Source organism: Mya arenaria, chromosome 12 (genome assembly GCF_026914265.1).
Source record: "Mya arenaria isolate MELC-2E11 chromosome 12, ASM2691426v1".
Taxonomy (NCBI): Eukaryota; Metazoa; Mollusca; class Bivalvia; order Myida; family Myidae; genus Mya; species Mya arenaria.
In genome coordinates, this window is record NC_069133.1 from 42,475,932 (window position 1) to 42,491,945 (window position 16,014).

Here is a 16,014-nt window from a genome sequence, read left to right on the forward strand (position 1 = left end):
ATATCTATAAAAATAACTCTGGTAGAATCCTATAATCTTCCATTCCAGCCCTGAATAAACTGACCTTTTGCGAGAGAGACCACAAAAATCCTTTAACAATGAGCACCAAGATTTACGATGTGGATAGGATTTTAAGTCCCTTTTTTAACATGGTGTAAACGTGTGTCACATATTTATTTTCTTTGGATTTTAAAAACTTTAACCAGAACCTGACTATGTTATAATACCTTTTCACTTGAAAGTCAGTTTGCCCCAATTCATCATATATAAAATCATTTTGGCTTCTTAAAAGTATGTGATTAAAATTTACACAAAGTTTAATGTTTCTAAAACTATTCTTATCTTTATTTTTTGTTATTGTCTGCCTTGAATTTAAGCCATGTAACCTAAATTGTTTTAATTAATATTTTGAAATAATAAGTTAATGCCTCATTTATTTTATTGTAAGGGTGTTTTTAATTCATATACCACTTTACGGCTAATTCAAAATAAACAGATTCGAGGGGGGGGGAATAATAACAGGTGTCATATGCTGACCTACTTTTTAATTAGTTGTTTGTTTCTATTATACGCACGTGCATAAATATCAAAGCAAAACAATGAGTGTCGGTGACATGAAAGGGTCTTTTGATACTCAGTGCCGAAAATGGGCGGAGACTAATCCGCTTGGTATTATCCAACCAGAGTCGATTTCACGCAAGGTGCTGAATGCGTAATAGCCAATCAAATCAAAGGCCCGTACTGCTATAGTTAATTACCTTACGGTATATTTTCACAAGTGTTGCAGATACGAGACTATTGGTTTTATGTTTATTTTAATGTAGGTGTGTTTTATATACATTTTATGAACGTAAACTTTTACTGGATTTTATCCAACTTCTCAACTATGGCGTACAACATGTTTGAGGATTATTTAGGGCTACAAGAGGTAGCACATTGCCTCAAGAACTACCGCCAGTATCGGTATGGTACCCATAACATTGACAACCACCTGGAATTGGAAAGCTTGATGGATTGTTTACCAGCCAGCTCGAGCATTGACGATCGCGATGAAGACTTGCACCTAGGTCTGGGGATTGGATCGTTCTACAGCCAATTCCCGCCGACAGCCTGGAAGAACGCCGACACGCTTGATGTTGTTAGGTCGGACGCTCACAACGATTTCCACCGTAACGGCGTGGAACTTGACATAGACGAAGTGGACAAACTACAATTGAAGATCCGGTCAACGCCTTTCAGGTTAACGCCATCGTATCGCCCGGCACCGGCGACGGCTACCGACGAAAATGTGGCGAATCGTAAGCGCCGACCAGGCAAAGCACGGAAGGGCTCAAGGTCGACTGAATGCGTGTTTTGTAAAAACAACGGAGAGCGCACGGACATGTACACATCACACAGCGTCAAGGACGAAAGTGGGCGGGTATTGTGCCCAGTTTTAAGGAAATACACGTGTCCCCTGTGCGGGGTCAATGGCGACAACGCCCACACGTTGAGGTACTGCCCCAAGAATATGGAGACGGCCTGCAACACCCTGGATCTCATGCGGACGAGGAGGCTCAGCACTGGCAAGTTGAACCCGAGGGCAATTCAGAAAGTTTGACTTGGATCTAGGTGAAATTTGTTTTTGATAGTGCTTAAGGAAGATTGAAGTAATGTACTTATTTGTGAACTGTCTTTTGTATAAACAAGACAGTGTTACTCGCTTGAAGAATGTGCTATTACGAAATTTACAGATGTGCTACTTCCGGACCAATAACTGATTACAGTTCGAGTGTTTTAGATCGGTCAATGATACTGGATGGTTGTTGCCCAAAGTGATAGTGCTTATTTGTTAAACATTTCAGTATTACTAGTATGTATAATTACGTTGATAATATATTTTATAGCACTGGCTTTGTTAATATGTATAAAGTAAAACAAACATTCTTTCATTGATAAGATTAACAACATAGGTGCTCGTCACATTGCCTGGATACAGTCATATATATATATATATATTTTTTTTTTCAATATTTTTTTTATTTTTAATATTTTTTGTAATTATTTTTTGGGTCAAGATAGTGAATTTATATTAACTATTTTGACCCCAAAAAATAACAAAAAGATAACAAATTAAAATATATATATATATTACTCCAAGCAATGTGATTAACAATCCGGATTGTTTGTGTATTATCGTGTATGTTAAAGTTCACACAAATGTACATATTATGATTATATAGTTTTATTCATATGAAAATGTTGATACATTTTAGAAGTACATATTAAAAAATGGTATAAACAAAATCTATTAACAATATTTATGAGAAATATGCCCTCAAACTCTTAAGGAGTGCTATTTTTATATACTTCTTCAAAAATTGTTCTATATCCAGGAGTTTAAAAATTGAGTTATAAAACATTTGACAGTTTTAAAGATTTTATTGGAATACAATTCTATTTTAGTATATACTATTTATGGTTGTCAGTTTATAGAATTGTACAAAACTATTGACAAAGGATAAATTATTAAAAATGAAAGAAGTTATTTTTTGTACATTATATTAATTTTAAATTAAAAACAATGATATCCTCGGAAAATGTTGGATGTTTTTATCTTGATATTTTAACTCCAGTATTATTCAGACGAACAATTATTAAGTATGTATGTATATGAGAATTTTTTGTGGTAAATTCTAAGCATGACGTGAAATAAAAAAAACAGCACATCAAACAGATGTTGATATTAAATTCAATTAGTCTCTCCTTAAATAAAGCTTTCAACTTGTCTCCAAAATACATTGCTATCTTTCGCTGAATATAATGTATCATGTATATAATAAATTGGGGTTATTTTACAACGTTTTATTTCTCTTACTGTGAAAGTTTTATCCTCGAATATTTACTGATTGGAATTTTAATTGTTTTAATATTATTTTGTTTTATTTCTTTTTATTTTCATTTAAGATGATTGGTTAAATAACAATCCATGAATAAATAATCATTAACTAATTATGTGTGTCCACCAGTTTTCACTAAATCAATATGCATGTTAATGTTTGCACCCTTAATTTTTGTTCATAATAATTTAAATGACAATTTTGCAATCAAAATATAAAGACCCCTGGTATATTATTTTAATAAAATTGAAATGCCAAAGCATGAAATGTTTACAAAATATTTATTTTTTTAGGAAGAAGATCATTCCGTTACTTTTATGGCACACTGACACACTTGCCATTATAAGTTTGTTTGATTTCATATTTTGCTTCTAATTTAACATCAAATTTTGATAATTTATTTGCCATTACTGCAGCTTGAATGAAATATGCTTGGGAGTCTCTTAATTTATTTGTTGATAATGATATTAAGTTATGAGGGGCAGTGATTACGAACAGTCGGAGGTCAGTCTCGAGACTATAAAATTGCAATACTACAATTTATTGTACCTTTCCATCCAGCTTAGCATTGATGGCGAACTCTGCTAAATTATCTTACTATTTTAATGTTTAACTATTATTATCCGGTATTTTATTGACCATTGGGCAAAATTTAGCACAATCCCGTAAGCCCAAAAGGGGTAAAATGCTCCAGGGCTTGCTCAAATTCATGATTTTATAAAATAGGGCTTTTTTAAAAAAATGATGCCAAGCAATAACATAAGAATTCGGACTTCGTTCATAAAAAAAGACTTATTTTGATGACTGTAAAGAAATGAAATAAAAATTATATTTTGTTCCCTAATAATTGTTTTTAGACCTAGACTTTGACTTGACACTGTTCCTTATCATATGTCTATGGATAAAGATCTGGTATTGGTCTGATTTGTCTTTGATATTTATGAGTTTACTGTATGCATGTGCTGTTATATCATAATAGTTTTAGTGCTGTTAATTAAAATAGACTAGTTTTTGTTTGCCCATACAATTATCTTGTCTTTGGTTGAAGTTGTTTTTATGCATGTTTGGTATTCTCCAAATATGTTTGTGGGAACTAATATGAGCTTACTGTATGCATGTGCTGTTGAAGTTACTTTAGAATAGTGCTGTTAATTAAATTAAAAAACTTACAAGTTAAAATTGTTTTATTTTTGTACTCCCAAGAATACATGGTCCAGAGTTTACACTGATATTATGTCCCAGTTTGACCGTCTTTCAAGAAAATAAGTTAAGGGCCGTTTAATGATATTCAGAAAACATTTTAATTCATAAATGATTGCCAACTTAAGTCGCAAAGACATTTTCTGAAGTATCTCAATGGTCATATGTTATTATCCCCCACCGAATCGAAGATTTCGAGAGGGGGATATTGTTTTGGCGTTGTCCGTCCGTCATTCCGTTAGTCCGTCCGTCCGGTACCATATCTTAGTAGGCATTGACCAGAAAATGTTCAAACTTTATCAGAATGTTTTCCTTGATGAACTCTTGTTCGTAAATAAAACTGGGTAACATATGATCAAAAATGAGGTCACTAGGTCAAATCTTAGAAAAATCTTTTCCAGAACCATATCATGGAAATAATTTGTCAAGTTATGTTCAAAATTGGTCATGATGTACCCCTTGTTATACATTCTGACCAGTGAGATATCTAACTTGGGAATATTTATATTAACCTATTTCAAAATGCTTTTATTTTCATAAATTATATTTAATAAAATATACTAGAATGCTAAATTTAAGTTAAAAACACTTGGAACTTATCGTTAAATTTGTCTATGGAAATTTTATGAAACAACTCCAGTTTAAAACTGACTTGACATATGAATACCGGCCCAGCCTATCGTCACTATCTCGATGTCGTCGTCGCTGTCGGCAGCGTCGATGTGCAGAAAGTTGAACCTTCGGCATTATACGAAATCTGTACAAAGAGCTTGAAATGGAACTAAGTACATTAAAACATGTGTTGTGGGAGACCATATCCACATGGAAAAAGTCAACCTTTGTCTTCAAAATTTGTAAAGTTACACTGGGAGATGTGTCGGGTTCATGCCAGAATGCAGTCACTTTATATAAGGCATGGGTACCCCAAAATAAGAATAACCACATACACATCCAGGTCCATAACTCTGGATACAATAACTATTGAGGTATGCCATTTTGTTAACAGACTAGGGGTTGGAGTATGCCCCGCGGCGCTCTTGTTATGCACCAATCAATTGTAACCACGGCCCCCAAGGTCCAGGGATAGCCGGGGAAATGGGCCGTGTTTTTACCTCCCCGATGACCCCGCAGTGCCGGGTGAATGCATTGGTTTTGTACTCGCGCCAATTATAGCCTTACTTAGGGTCCCTGGGGTGCGGGGACATTTGGTGGGGATTTTACCCGGGCTTGGCTGGACCGAAAGTCGTTAACTTGTCTTGACTTGTATATTTGCTAGGTTTCACTGCAGGAAGCGACGGTGCTGCGTCCACGTGTGCTTGAACTTGTCTTTCCTTGTAAAATTACACAATCTCACTACAGGTAGCAGTGGTGTATGTGTCCATGCATGTTTTGCTTGAACTAGTCGAGTCCATGTTTGGTTAGAAAACACAAGCACTAACAAAACAGTTTACATTTGTTTTTATTACCAACTGCTTTGATTTTGTATTTGTGGAATATGAATTAGCCTGACTGGTTTAGAAATACTTTAGTTATTTAAGCAGGATAAACAGCCTGAGATGTAAACATACTGTAAGACCATTGAATTTGATTTAGTTTTCGTGTTGTAACTGCGTTAGATAAAGCAAACAATGTTTTTCTGATCTCAGTTATTTGTCTATTCCTTGGTTGAATAATTTGATAAACATTTAGAACAAAGTTGCAAAATAACTCGTATTTTTTCCTCGAATATGATCGTGGTCACCAAAATAGACAATGTGGTATACCTCCAGGTAGTACGTAAATATACCACAATGAGTGCTAATGCTTGGCGTGAAAGTACGACCATATTTCAATAAGCACTATTTAAAAGCATTTGGCTTAAACTTCACACGAGATGAGCTACTTAGTGGGTTAGATGAACATCTTATTGGGTTAGAAAGCTCCAGTCTCCCTGTTGTAAATGAAAGCACTGATGGTGCTGAACGGCTTAAGCCGCGGTTCCTTCTATTGGATACTCACTCGGCATCCGGGTTTAAAGTCATTGTAACCCTAAAATGCATACTAATTCTATAAATAAGATATTACAAGGGAGATAATTCAGATATACAATACATAATTAATTCAGTGCGGTTTTCTCCCTTCGCCTAGTGTAGCTCTAGCAGTGAAAAAGGCTAAATGGTCTTAAAGCTGCATTCTCACAGATTGAACGTTTTGACAACTTATTTATTTTTTGACTTAGAACGAGCCAATTTTTGCGAAAATCCATGGAAACCAGTAATATAAGACTGTTGACAAAACATTAGATCGCAGATTTTTATATTTAAGTTTAAAAATTGATGTTTTATGGACTGGTGAGCAATGACTTCGATCTTGGTGACAACATATTATTGTCAATAATAACATTTTTATTTCCAAAAAATCAAGCGACTGTGTCGGCATATTCACCAATATTCCCTGTTGCTTCATGAATATCAATCATCGTACTAATTCGCTGGTTAGCAGTGATTTTGCCTAACACAAAATTCTTCAACCCGGTCATGAAATTCCTTTGATCCAGTCTGAGAAATGACTGCAGAAAGCTTTTGTGCAAATTGTCCGTTCCGCGGTCTGGCCGATTCTGGAAACGAAACCATTACTATAGCAACTGCGTTAAAGTGAACTTTTGCTATAATCAACAGGCCCGAATTTCTCGAAACCTCTTAAGCTTAACAGGCTTAATTAGCTTATTTCAATCAGCCAAAATACATACTTCAATGAAAAATGATTTATTGTGATTATCACATAGGTAATGCCTTTGTAACACCTAAAAACTCAAAAAGAAATAGATATAACGCAGGTTATAGAAAAACAAAAATATTCGTCTTAGAAGATCTATGTTCTTCCATCTAACATGCAATGCTACTGGGTATATTAAAGCTGCACTCTCACAGATATACCATTTTTACAACTTTTTTATTTTTTTGTCTTGGAAAGTGCTAATGTTTGCGTAAATATCTGCAAACCAATGATATAAGATTGCTGACAAAAAATCAGATCGTAGACTTTCATATTTCCGTACGAAAATTAATGTTTGATGGCTTAAACTGTTACTATAAACGGTTTAAGAAAAATGAAACTAGTACCTCAGATTTTGCGAACATATATTGGCGTTCATACTCCAACTTCTTGGTAAGCTGGGTTATTTTCCTCTGTATTGCTGAGTTTGTTTTGAGTGGTGAGTGAGTGTGTGGCTGCGGGTGTGTCGGCAGGTTGGGTGTGCGGACGGGCAGGCATGAGAGCGAGCGAGCGAGTGCCATGCTATCATTCATTTGATCTGTTTTGAATATCACATAGTAGGAATCATCGCTCAAGCCGTTCAGCACAATCAGTGCTTTGATTTCCTGTGCTCGTACATTGTTCGAGTTCCAATCAGCAGCAGTGCCAAGTGCGTTCAAGTTCTGCTTGTCGTAGTTCGGTTACATAGATACGCAAGCATTCCATATGAACAGGGTTCAACGCATCGACTCAACTTTTTAAGTGTGTTTATCTACAAAAGCACGACTTTTTTGCGAATAAAATGTTATTAGCTTATTATTGACAATCACTATTTTGTAAAGCTACTTGTACCAGGAACACATTTTTATATTGCTTAATTAACGATTAATTTGTGGATTTAATCCTGTTATAAGGGACTTAATAATTTCAAGAAATTGGGACCGGATTATTATTAGAAGAACCAACTTCTTACTACATATTTCTTCCACTATACCCGTCAATTATACCGTGTATTAAATCACAAACTAAAATGAAATGGTATTACAACGTAATTTGTCATAACTATCAATATGCCAGTGATAATTACGTCCTGGGACAAGATATATATATATATATATATATATATATATATATATATATATATATATATATATATATATATATATATATATATATATATATTCTGCTTACAGCTTATGGGCTGTTCTTATTTGGACATGTTCCGGATCCAGTCCTTTAAGCAACCTCATGACATACTTTCTTTTCACTTTTAAAAGAAAATCATAAATTGAAGCATTGCTACATGCTTTGATGATCCGGTGAATTGTAATTCTTGTCGTATTACATCTTTCACAATGCTTGGTGGAATAAATGTTTCTCGGCGACGCCTTTAAGTTGTTACTTGTCTTTGATAGATTGGGTATAGAATAACCTTCAATCTTGGTTGTGAATTACCTTCAACAATCGGTTGAGATTGACCTTGATTTCAATAGCGGATTTAGCCGTGGTCGCATCTCACCCTTGAATCATCCAAATTTACTTTTTTTGAAAAAAATAGAAACAACATACGCTCAAAATTCACCATTTTTTCTTCGGGGAGTACCCTACCCCAATGACAACATTTTAAAACGTTTAAAGTTCGGTTCGGAAGGGGCGAATGTAAAAGATTTGTGCCCATAAGTTACTCCACCTCTAACTTTAATTCCTTGATACGCCCTGGGTTTAGAATGATCTCGACCTCTATCTCTTTGTGATAAACAATCTAAGTATATCCTTCGATTGCCGAACACTCAAACATATTTTTTTGCCGCCAAAGGAGGTGTAAAACAACTTCCATGTCCTTGAAACCCGCATTGAAATATAGCCTATGATAACCATTCTCGTTCACCAGATGAAGATGCTATGTGTACCACATCGTCAATGCGTATAAGATTTATCACGATCGAACCTCTGATGAATGAGAATGATGATAACAATGGTTTCCGTTATTCGATGGTAGCGATAATGGTACCACTGCTGACACGAGATCAGGGGCGCATCTAGGATTCAACGTGCGAGGGGGCGTAACTTGGAGACGAACCCTTTTCATTTGTGCTCCTACCACAGAAACGAAAGTTATTTGGTTTAAAGTTTGGCAGGACGGGGGTGGGGGGTGGGGGAGTGCCCCAGGAAAAAAACAACAATTTCTATTCCGAGAACGAGCAGAAGCATCCACTATCCCAAAAAGATATCCCTTTAGCAACCAACAATAATAGTGTATGCATTTGATATATGAATATAAAAAATCTAAATGCACGTTCATAAAAAATAGTTCTCACGACGTTTACATTCATATTTATTGAATGTTGCATAAGAAAATTGTTTTTTGAAAATATTACTGTCAGATACTGCTCCATACGTGATAATAAAAGTGAATAAAAGTGATGACTAAATTGTTGACCGTCAGTTAGCACACGTTTGCGTGTATTCACGAGCAGTTTAGCGGCTAGATTTTATACCAAGACTTCATTTGGTCAGATTATTTTTCAGTGTAGTCTAAGTCAATTTCGGTATTGGCGCACTAGTATAAAATGAAAGTCACTGGGTCAAATGTTCATATACAATTTTCATGGTGTTTTCATCAAAAACTAAATGACACATTTCTACATTACCTATATAAGCCTGATCTGACAGAATAGACACGTTAGAATTTGCTTACAGTTTGGTCGGGTCGACAAATAGGTCAAATGTCAAAACAACCATCAACGCTCTTGAAACTAGATCTTCAATCCAAACTTGATGGAACTTCGTGTGTATCTGTGAAATCTAGGTCAAGTTGGATCAAGTGTCGTGCTGTGTCAACAAATATAAGCCCTTAGTTAGACTACTATCAGTGTTTATGGTCCCTGCAGCTAAGCTAGAGAGTTTGTATTCTCCACATGTTAACCATACAAGTCGGCATTTATAAACGCCCTGATTTACTAGTATTAGGGGACAGATTTGACTAACCAAAAGGGCAGATATATTTGGTAACAATACACAGTTTTATTACTCGTCCACCCTTGAGACCATTTTCTCCCACATCAGATAAGAAGATCCAAACATTTGGCCATGCTGGAATTTTTTTTCTCCCACCTCAGATAAGTAGATCCATTAATTTAACCGTGCTAGAAATTCTTTTCTCCCACCTCAGATAAGTAGATCCCATAATTAAACAATGCTAGAAATTCTTATCTTGCCCACGGGCGAAGATAAAATGCCCGTATGGAACTCCTTTTTTATGGTCGCCGCATAGTAATTACCTCCCTTGTTGAAAACTGTCGTCTGTAGCATCATGGAAACCTTGTCTTATTGCAATATTTAGAACGCTAATTAATTATTTCTCGCTTCAAATGTCACCATAGAACAGTTTTCACGCACCTTTCAAGAAATAATGCTTCACTCCCCTTAGAACTATTTCAAGACCGATTTGTCCACGAATTATCGCATATCCATACGCAATTATTTTTAATAAGCACAAAAGAGTTCCAGCAAAAAAGACATTTTTACTTAATTTTGTTTAACTGAGGTGGGAGAAAAAGCATCTACCATAGCCACTCTTGTAAGATAGGTTCTTCCCGACCCTTGTGCAGGGTGTTTTGCGGAAACTCGATAAATCTCGTTTCCCCAAAACACCCTACGCTCGGGTCGGAATGACCCTATCTTACACTCTCGGCCATGGAAGATACTGATAATCTTGCACACGGGTAAAGATAAAACAAGTACCCGTATAGAACTCCTTTTATATGGTCATCACACAATAACCTCCCTTGTTGAAGATCGTCGTCTGTAGCATCATGGAAACTTTGTCTCGTGGCAATATTTAAAATCCTAATTAACTATTTATCGCTTCAAATGTCCCCATTAAAAGTAATCACACTCCATTCAAGAAATAATGCTGCACTCTCCTCAGAACTATTTAAAGAACGATTTGACTATTTACGTACTCTGAATCACTGCGCGCATATCCATGACAACCACGAATTATTACATATCTATACGCATATTATTTTCACAACACATACAAGAGTTCCAGAGAAAATATACATTTTTACTTTATTTTGTTTAACTGAGGTGGGAGATAAAGCATCTACCATAGCCGCTCGTGTAAGATATGTTCATCCAAACCCTCGCGTAGGGTGTTCTGGGGAAACTCTTTAAACCTCGTTTCCGCAAAACACCGAACGCTCAGGTTGGGATCAACCTATCTGACACTCTCGGCCACGGAAGATACTTGTAATTTCAAATCTTCGTTAAACTTGATCAGAATGTTGTTCTATGAAATGTACGCCAAGTATGAGTATTGTTCTATTAGGCCAAAAACTAGGTCACAAGGTCAAATGATTAAACACGTTAAAATGCTTTTTTCACATAGATTGATAAAACTCGACCATAACGTTTAATTTTATCAAATCTAGATGAAGTTCGTTTTGGGGTAATATCGGGTCAAAATAAGGTCATTAGTCTAACACATTCTTTCAGAACTTTATGTAGACGATATTGTCCAATCAGTGGACATAAAATTTAATGCAAGCTTGAAAAAAAAACAAAAAAAACAAAAAAAAAAAAAAAAAAAAACACAATAACAACAATTTTATTTTTGTTGCATATTTGATATAATTGTATGAGGTTTAATATCTGTTCTCAGCAATATAGCACTGTTAATCCTGTTCGCTGTCTTTTTGATAAATCATCATTTCTTAGGGTAACATTTTGCGCCTGTATGGGTAAAATACACCAATACCCAGCTAGATCGCATTATTCACAATGAAGTTAATGTCATAGGGCCGATTGTTCAGATCATTGTTAAAATTAACAACGCTGTTAATAACATCATTGTTAACTTTCAAATCTGTATTGCTCTGGAAGTTTCATGGGTACACTTATTATCTGCACTTTCACTAATGCACCAGTCAGTTGTAACCACGCCCCCCCCCCCAGGTCCGGGGAATAGCGGGGACTTTGACTTTCGGTCCAGCCAACCCCGGGTAAAATCCCCGCCCTGTGGGAACGAACTAATGGTAAAATCCCCGCCAAATGCCCCCGCATCCCAGGGACCCAATGTTAGGCCCATTCCCCGCTATATCTTACGCGAAGACAAAACTACGGCATTCACCCGGCACTGCGGGGCCACCTGAAAGGGAAAAACACGGCCCTTTTCCCCGGCTGTCCCCGGTATACCCCCGGAACTGGGGGAGGGTGCGTGGTTACAATTGACTGGTGCATAACATGATTTGAGATAACTGCTTAGACTTTACATGTTTTATCTAAATTTATGAGCACATCATAAGCACCGTCACTTTAAAAGTTAAAAACAATGACTTTAATCACATTGACACCTTTAGCAACGTTCTGAACAATGGGGCTAATGATTAAAAAATGGTGATCAGATATATAATCTTAAAGTTATCATGAAGTAAAATGACTTCTATGACGCTTATAAATAAGGTCATGTCTTAGTGGCCGCTCGCCTTTTAACGGACGGTGTGATGCATGGCTCTAACGTATCGTCCGTCAATAAACTCGCACTCTTGCTTAACGACCGAGAATTACTGAGCGAGTCTTCAAGCCAGTCGACAAACCGGGGGTCAAAGTTCACCTCCCCCTCCCCCACCCTCATCTTGTGACCATTGACACGAGTGATTGAATTATGCACACTGAGATTATGAATATTTAGAGTCACCGCGTTCTGGATATTATTTTTCTTAAACTTGGTATGCGGGTTCATCCTGTCTTCCTGTAAAACATACGTTTTAACATTAGGGATTGAATCGTCCTTCATGTCCTTAAATGAGACTTCTTTACTCCAGTTCGGGTTTTCTGGGAGTCTATATGAGCATTTTATGTTTTTGTACATTTCACTATTGTCAAATAAATCCGTTTCCTTGGCTTTAATGATTTCGTTGCCGCCATGATGGCGGTTATGGAGCGCCGACTTCAGTATCCGCACGTGCTCGTCGCTGGAGAGCGGACGACCGGCCAGCGGCTCCCCGCGCTCATCAACCGCCGGCCCCGGGGGCAAAGGCGTCAAAGGTGACACTGTGTCACCGAAAGTCGGACGCGCAGTATGTATGACGTAATCGTCTGCCGTAGACTCATTCGGCTGTATAAACTTATCTTGTTTTAGTTTTATTCTGCGTCGGAATATTTTCAGAGACGCCTGCAACGAGTTTTGGCGTTTCTCACTTTCAGTGCATAAATCTCTGTATTCAACGAGCCCTTTTAATCCCTCCTTTTTGAGAGCTATTGCATTGCCCCTAACCTCATAGGAACTACTGACGTCAGTTTTGACGGTGTGTTTGAAACCGTTCGTAGGCCCGGGACTGACCGCGCGAATATTCACAAGCGGAATTTTAGTGTCTCCGATCGTGTGTTCATCCATTCGGAATCTCACAAGTTTCGGTTTTGCCAAAGGAGGTTTTGTATCGACGCTTTTATCCATGGTGGTTTTAGTCCGTCGAATTGAGTTCTGTAGCACTTCCTGTTTATTTGCACGAATCATCGTGCTTTCCTCGTGGGCTTTTAACTCTAAAGGATCGGCCTTGACCTTCCTTGGCGTTCGACGTAGGGGCCGCTCGATTTGGCTACTTAAATGCAACGCAGTGTCAAAGGTCACGCTCGAACTCTTCACACACTTTGGGATATCACGGTAAGTAATATTATGGTCAGTGCTATCGCGGAAAAAGATTTCCCGCGGGCTCCTTTTGTCGTCTGGTTTAAAGTCGTTTTTAACCGCGAGACCGACTATTTGTCGTCTGAGAGTTTCCTTGTCGATTGGTGACGTCACACCGGAAGTAGATACGGACCCAGTACATGCGGTGGATGCATTGGGCATCTTACCCGGAGCCGCCCTGCAAATATAAAACAGGGTTGTTAAAACAATTTTCATGCTGAACTTATCAGGGGTAAACACATAGATTGACGATAGAGGCACAATATTTTGATATTCGCCCTTTCCTTAGAACCGAAATTTGAACGGTTTAAACTGTTCAAGGGGGTGGGGGTGGGAGGGATACTCCCCCAAAAAAGTTCAACAAACTCACTCAAGTCCGAAATAGTGCATTTTGAGCGTAGAGTTTTTTCTCCGATAATATCGGCGATATTGACATATAAAGTAAACTTGGAAGATTGTAGGGAATGGAGGGCGTGTTGTTACCCCCCCCCCTCCCCATTCTCCGTCGGCTAGTACTAAACTTGCATTTCATCGACTGGACGTGAACAATCGTTTGAAGGGATGAACTCCTGCTTTGGGGTCAGAGGACCTGTAAAATAGGCCTTTCTAGCATTCGGAACTCCTCGGCCATTTGTCATCGAAAACAACCTCGGAGGATTTCATATTTTATTATAATCTCGTCAATACATACATAAAATAAAATATGAAACCCACTGTTACGGGGTATTGAACAATTAAAGACACGTTTATTGATATTGAAACCATCTGCGGTCATCAAAGATTAGTGGAGCAACGTATAACAATGACAGTACGTGCTAACTGCAGACGACCAATATTTTTTTTATTACATTTGTCTTTAAGAAAATATCGATAGTTGTTAACTTAAAAGTTGCAAAAAAAAGTATTACAAGGTACGCTAGGCCACACACAATAAACCATTTGTTTATCGTTTCCCTACCCATATGTTCAGCAGTTGATTGGTATGTATTTTATTATGTTTTTTTTACTTCATAAAGAAAAAAACAAGAAATGAAACAATATAATAGTTGACCACAGGTGAGGCTTATAAAAACATTAGGGTCTCGTGTACTTTTTTTCGGAACACCTCAATCAGTTTTCATCGAAAACAACCTCGGGTGAATGCCGGTTAATCAGAAGAAGTAGTTCGTTTAAATTTTAAATAATAATATTTAATAAATATACTGTTTTAACGTGTATTTTCTATGTCTAAATTTGAATTGATTGTCGGTGAAGTGTGTTATTGCACAAAATATATGATTCTCAATAGTAAAGTCAATAAGTTTAACTTCTAAATTGAAAATAGTACGCGATCTACTTACAGCGTAGTTAAATGTTAAGATTTCTGATTTTGTAAATCGTCCATATACATCCGAGATTAAGCATTTTATTGCATATTTCAATCGTTTGAGTAAAACGTTGCTTAAAGGCCTAATTTAAGGAATGTTTGACATGATAATCTCCTGCTGTGCATCTCCTGCTAATTGCACTGGTGTCACAGTAGGGGCCATTTCCTGTGTATTCGTTTATTGCCTCAGGGCCATTTAGGGTCCATTTCTATAATAAAACCTCTATAACTGCACAGCAGGAATCAAGGCAAGTAGATTACACAGAGGTTGTGTACTGTAGACAAATTTGGGAGGGGGTGTCACATGCAGAAGGCTTAAACCAGGCCTTAAAGATTGGCAGAGATAGAAGTATAATACTTCGCAAAAGTTTAATGTTAATTGTAGTACCGTTCTCTAGTTGTTGTCCATCGGTTTGTTTTAAAGAATCCCTAGTCATAAACCTATCCTTACGCGAATATCTATGCCTGTCGTCCATGCCAATATTATTTTAGTATCATTTGAAAGGCTTTGAGTTGTACCGAAGGATTTTTTTTTAATATACCGAGCAATATATTACAAACCAGCATTTTCGCCTTCAAAGATTGCAAATAGGTCATTTCAAGCCCCATAGGCAGAAAATATACAGCCTGCAATTACTTTGTCCCTTATATATGTCGTTAGGTTTACATATAAGTAATCAGAAAGTAATACCATTTCAAGTTATAACAAAAATGCATGTGGTCAACGGGCATCCAAAATTAATATATTGCCCATAGCTTGATGAATTGACGAGCTTACTTGTACAGCAGATACCTTAAATTACCACGCCGTCGTTTGGCACTACACATATTCAGTGCCGGTATACTTCTTAGTAAATATACCAAACCGATTAGTACAAATTTCGAAATGACCCAACCGGAAATGGCCGTAGAGGTGTTAACTAGATATACGAACCAAATTAACCACGCTCGATCATTGTCATCAGTCTAGCACGGTCACACAGGACCCCCCCCCCCCATCCCACCCCCCATTTACCGTTCCTCATGGAAGACAATTAGTATTCGTTTAGTGATGCGGCGGTAAATCGAACCTGCGACCCCAGGATTGACAGTCAAGTATGTTAACATTAGACCACGGATCCGCCACGTCTTCGATCATTCCGGAG

At 37.2% G+C, this 16,014-nt stretch overlaps 2 protein-coding genes across 3 annotated transcripts in view; one reads left to right on the forward strand and one right to left on the reverse strand.

Annotated features, from left to right (window-relative positions):
• The first annotated feature begins 886 nt into the window (after positions 1-886).
• LOC128210713 (uncharacterized) lies at positions 887-1,635 on the forward strand. Its single transcript, XM_052915066.1, has one exon. The coding sequence runs from the start codon at positions 887-889 to the stop codon at positions 1,598-1,600; it is 714 nt and encodes a 237-aa protein (XP_052771026.1). The 3' UTR covers positions 1,601-1,635.
• Positions 1,636-11,408: 9,773 nt separating this feature from the next.
• LOC128211294 (uncharacterized) overlaps positions 11,409-16,014 on the reverse strand; it is a 15,662-nt gene continuing 11,056 nt past the window's right edge. For both annotated transcript variants that reach the window (XM_052915951.1, XM_052915950.1), the window contains exon 2: positions 11,409-13,681. In XM_052915951.1, the coding sequence (XP_052771911.1) occupies positions 12,280-13,665 (1,386 nt within the window). In that variant the 5' untranslated portion in view covers positions 13,666-13,681 and the 3' untranslated portion in view covers positions 11,409-12,279. The remainder of the gene's footprint in view (positions 13,682-16,014) is intronic.

Excerpts from the sequence above, each read along its gene's own strand:
- LOC128210713 (XM_052915066.1), top strand. The coding sequence starts at position 887 with ATGGCGTACAACATGTTTGAGGATTATTTAGGGCTACAAGAGGTAGCA.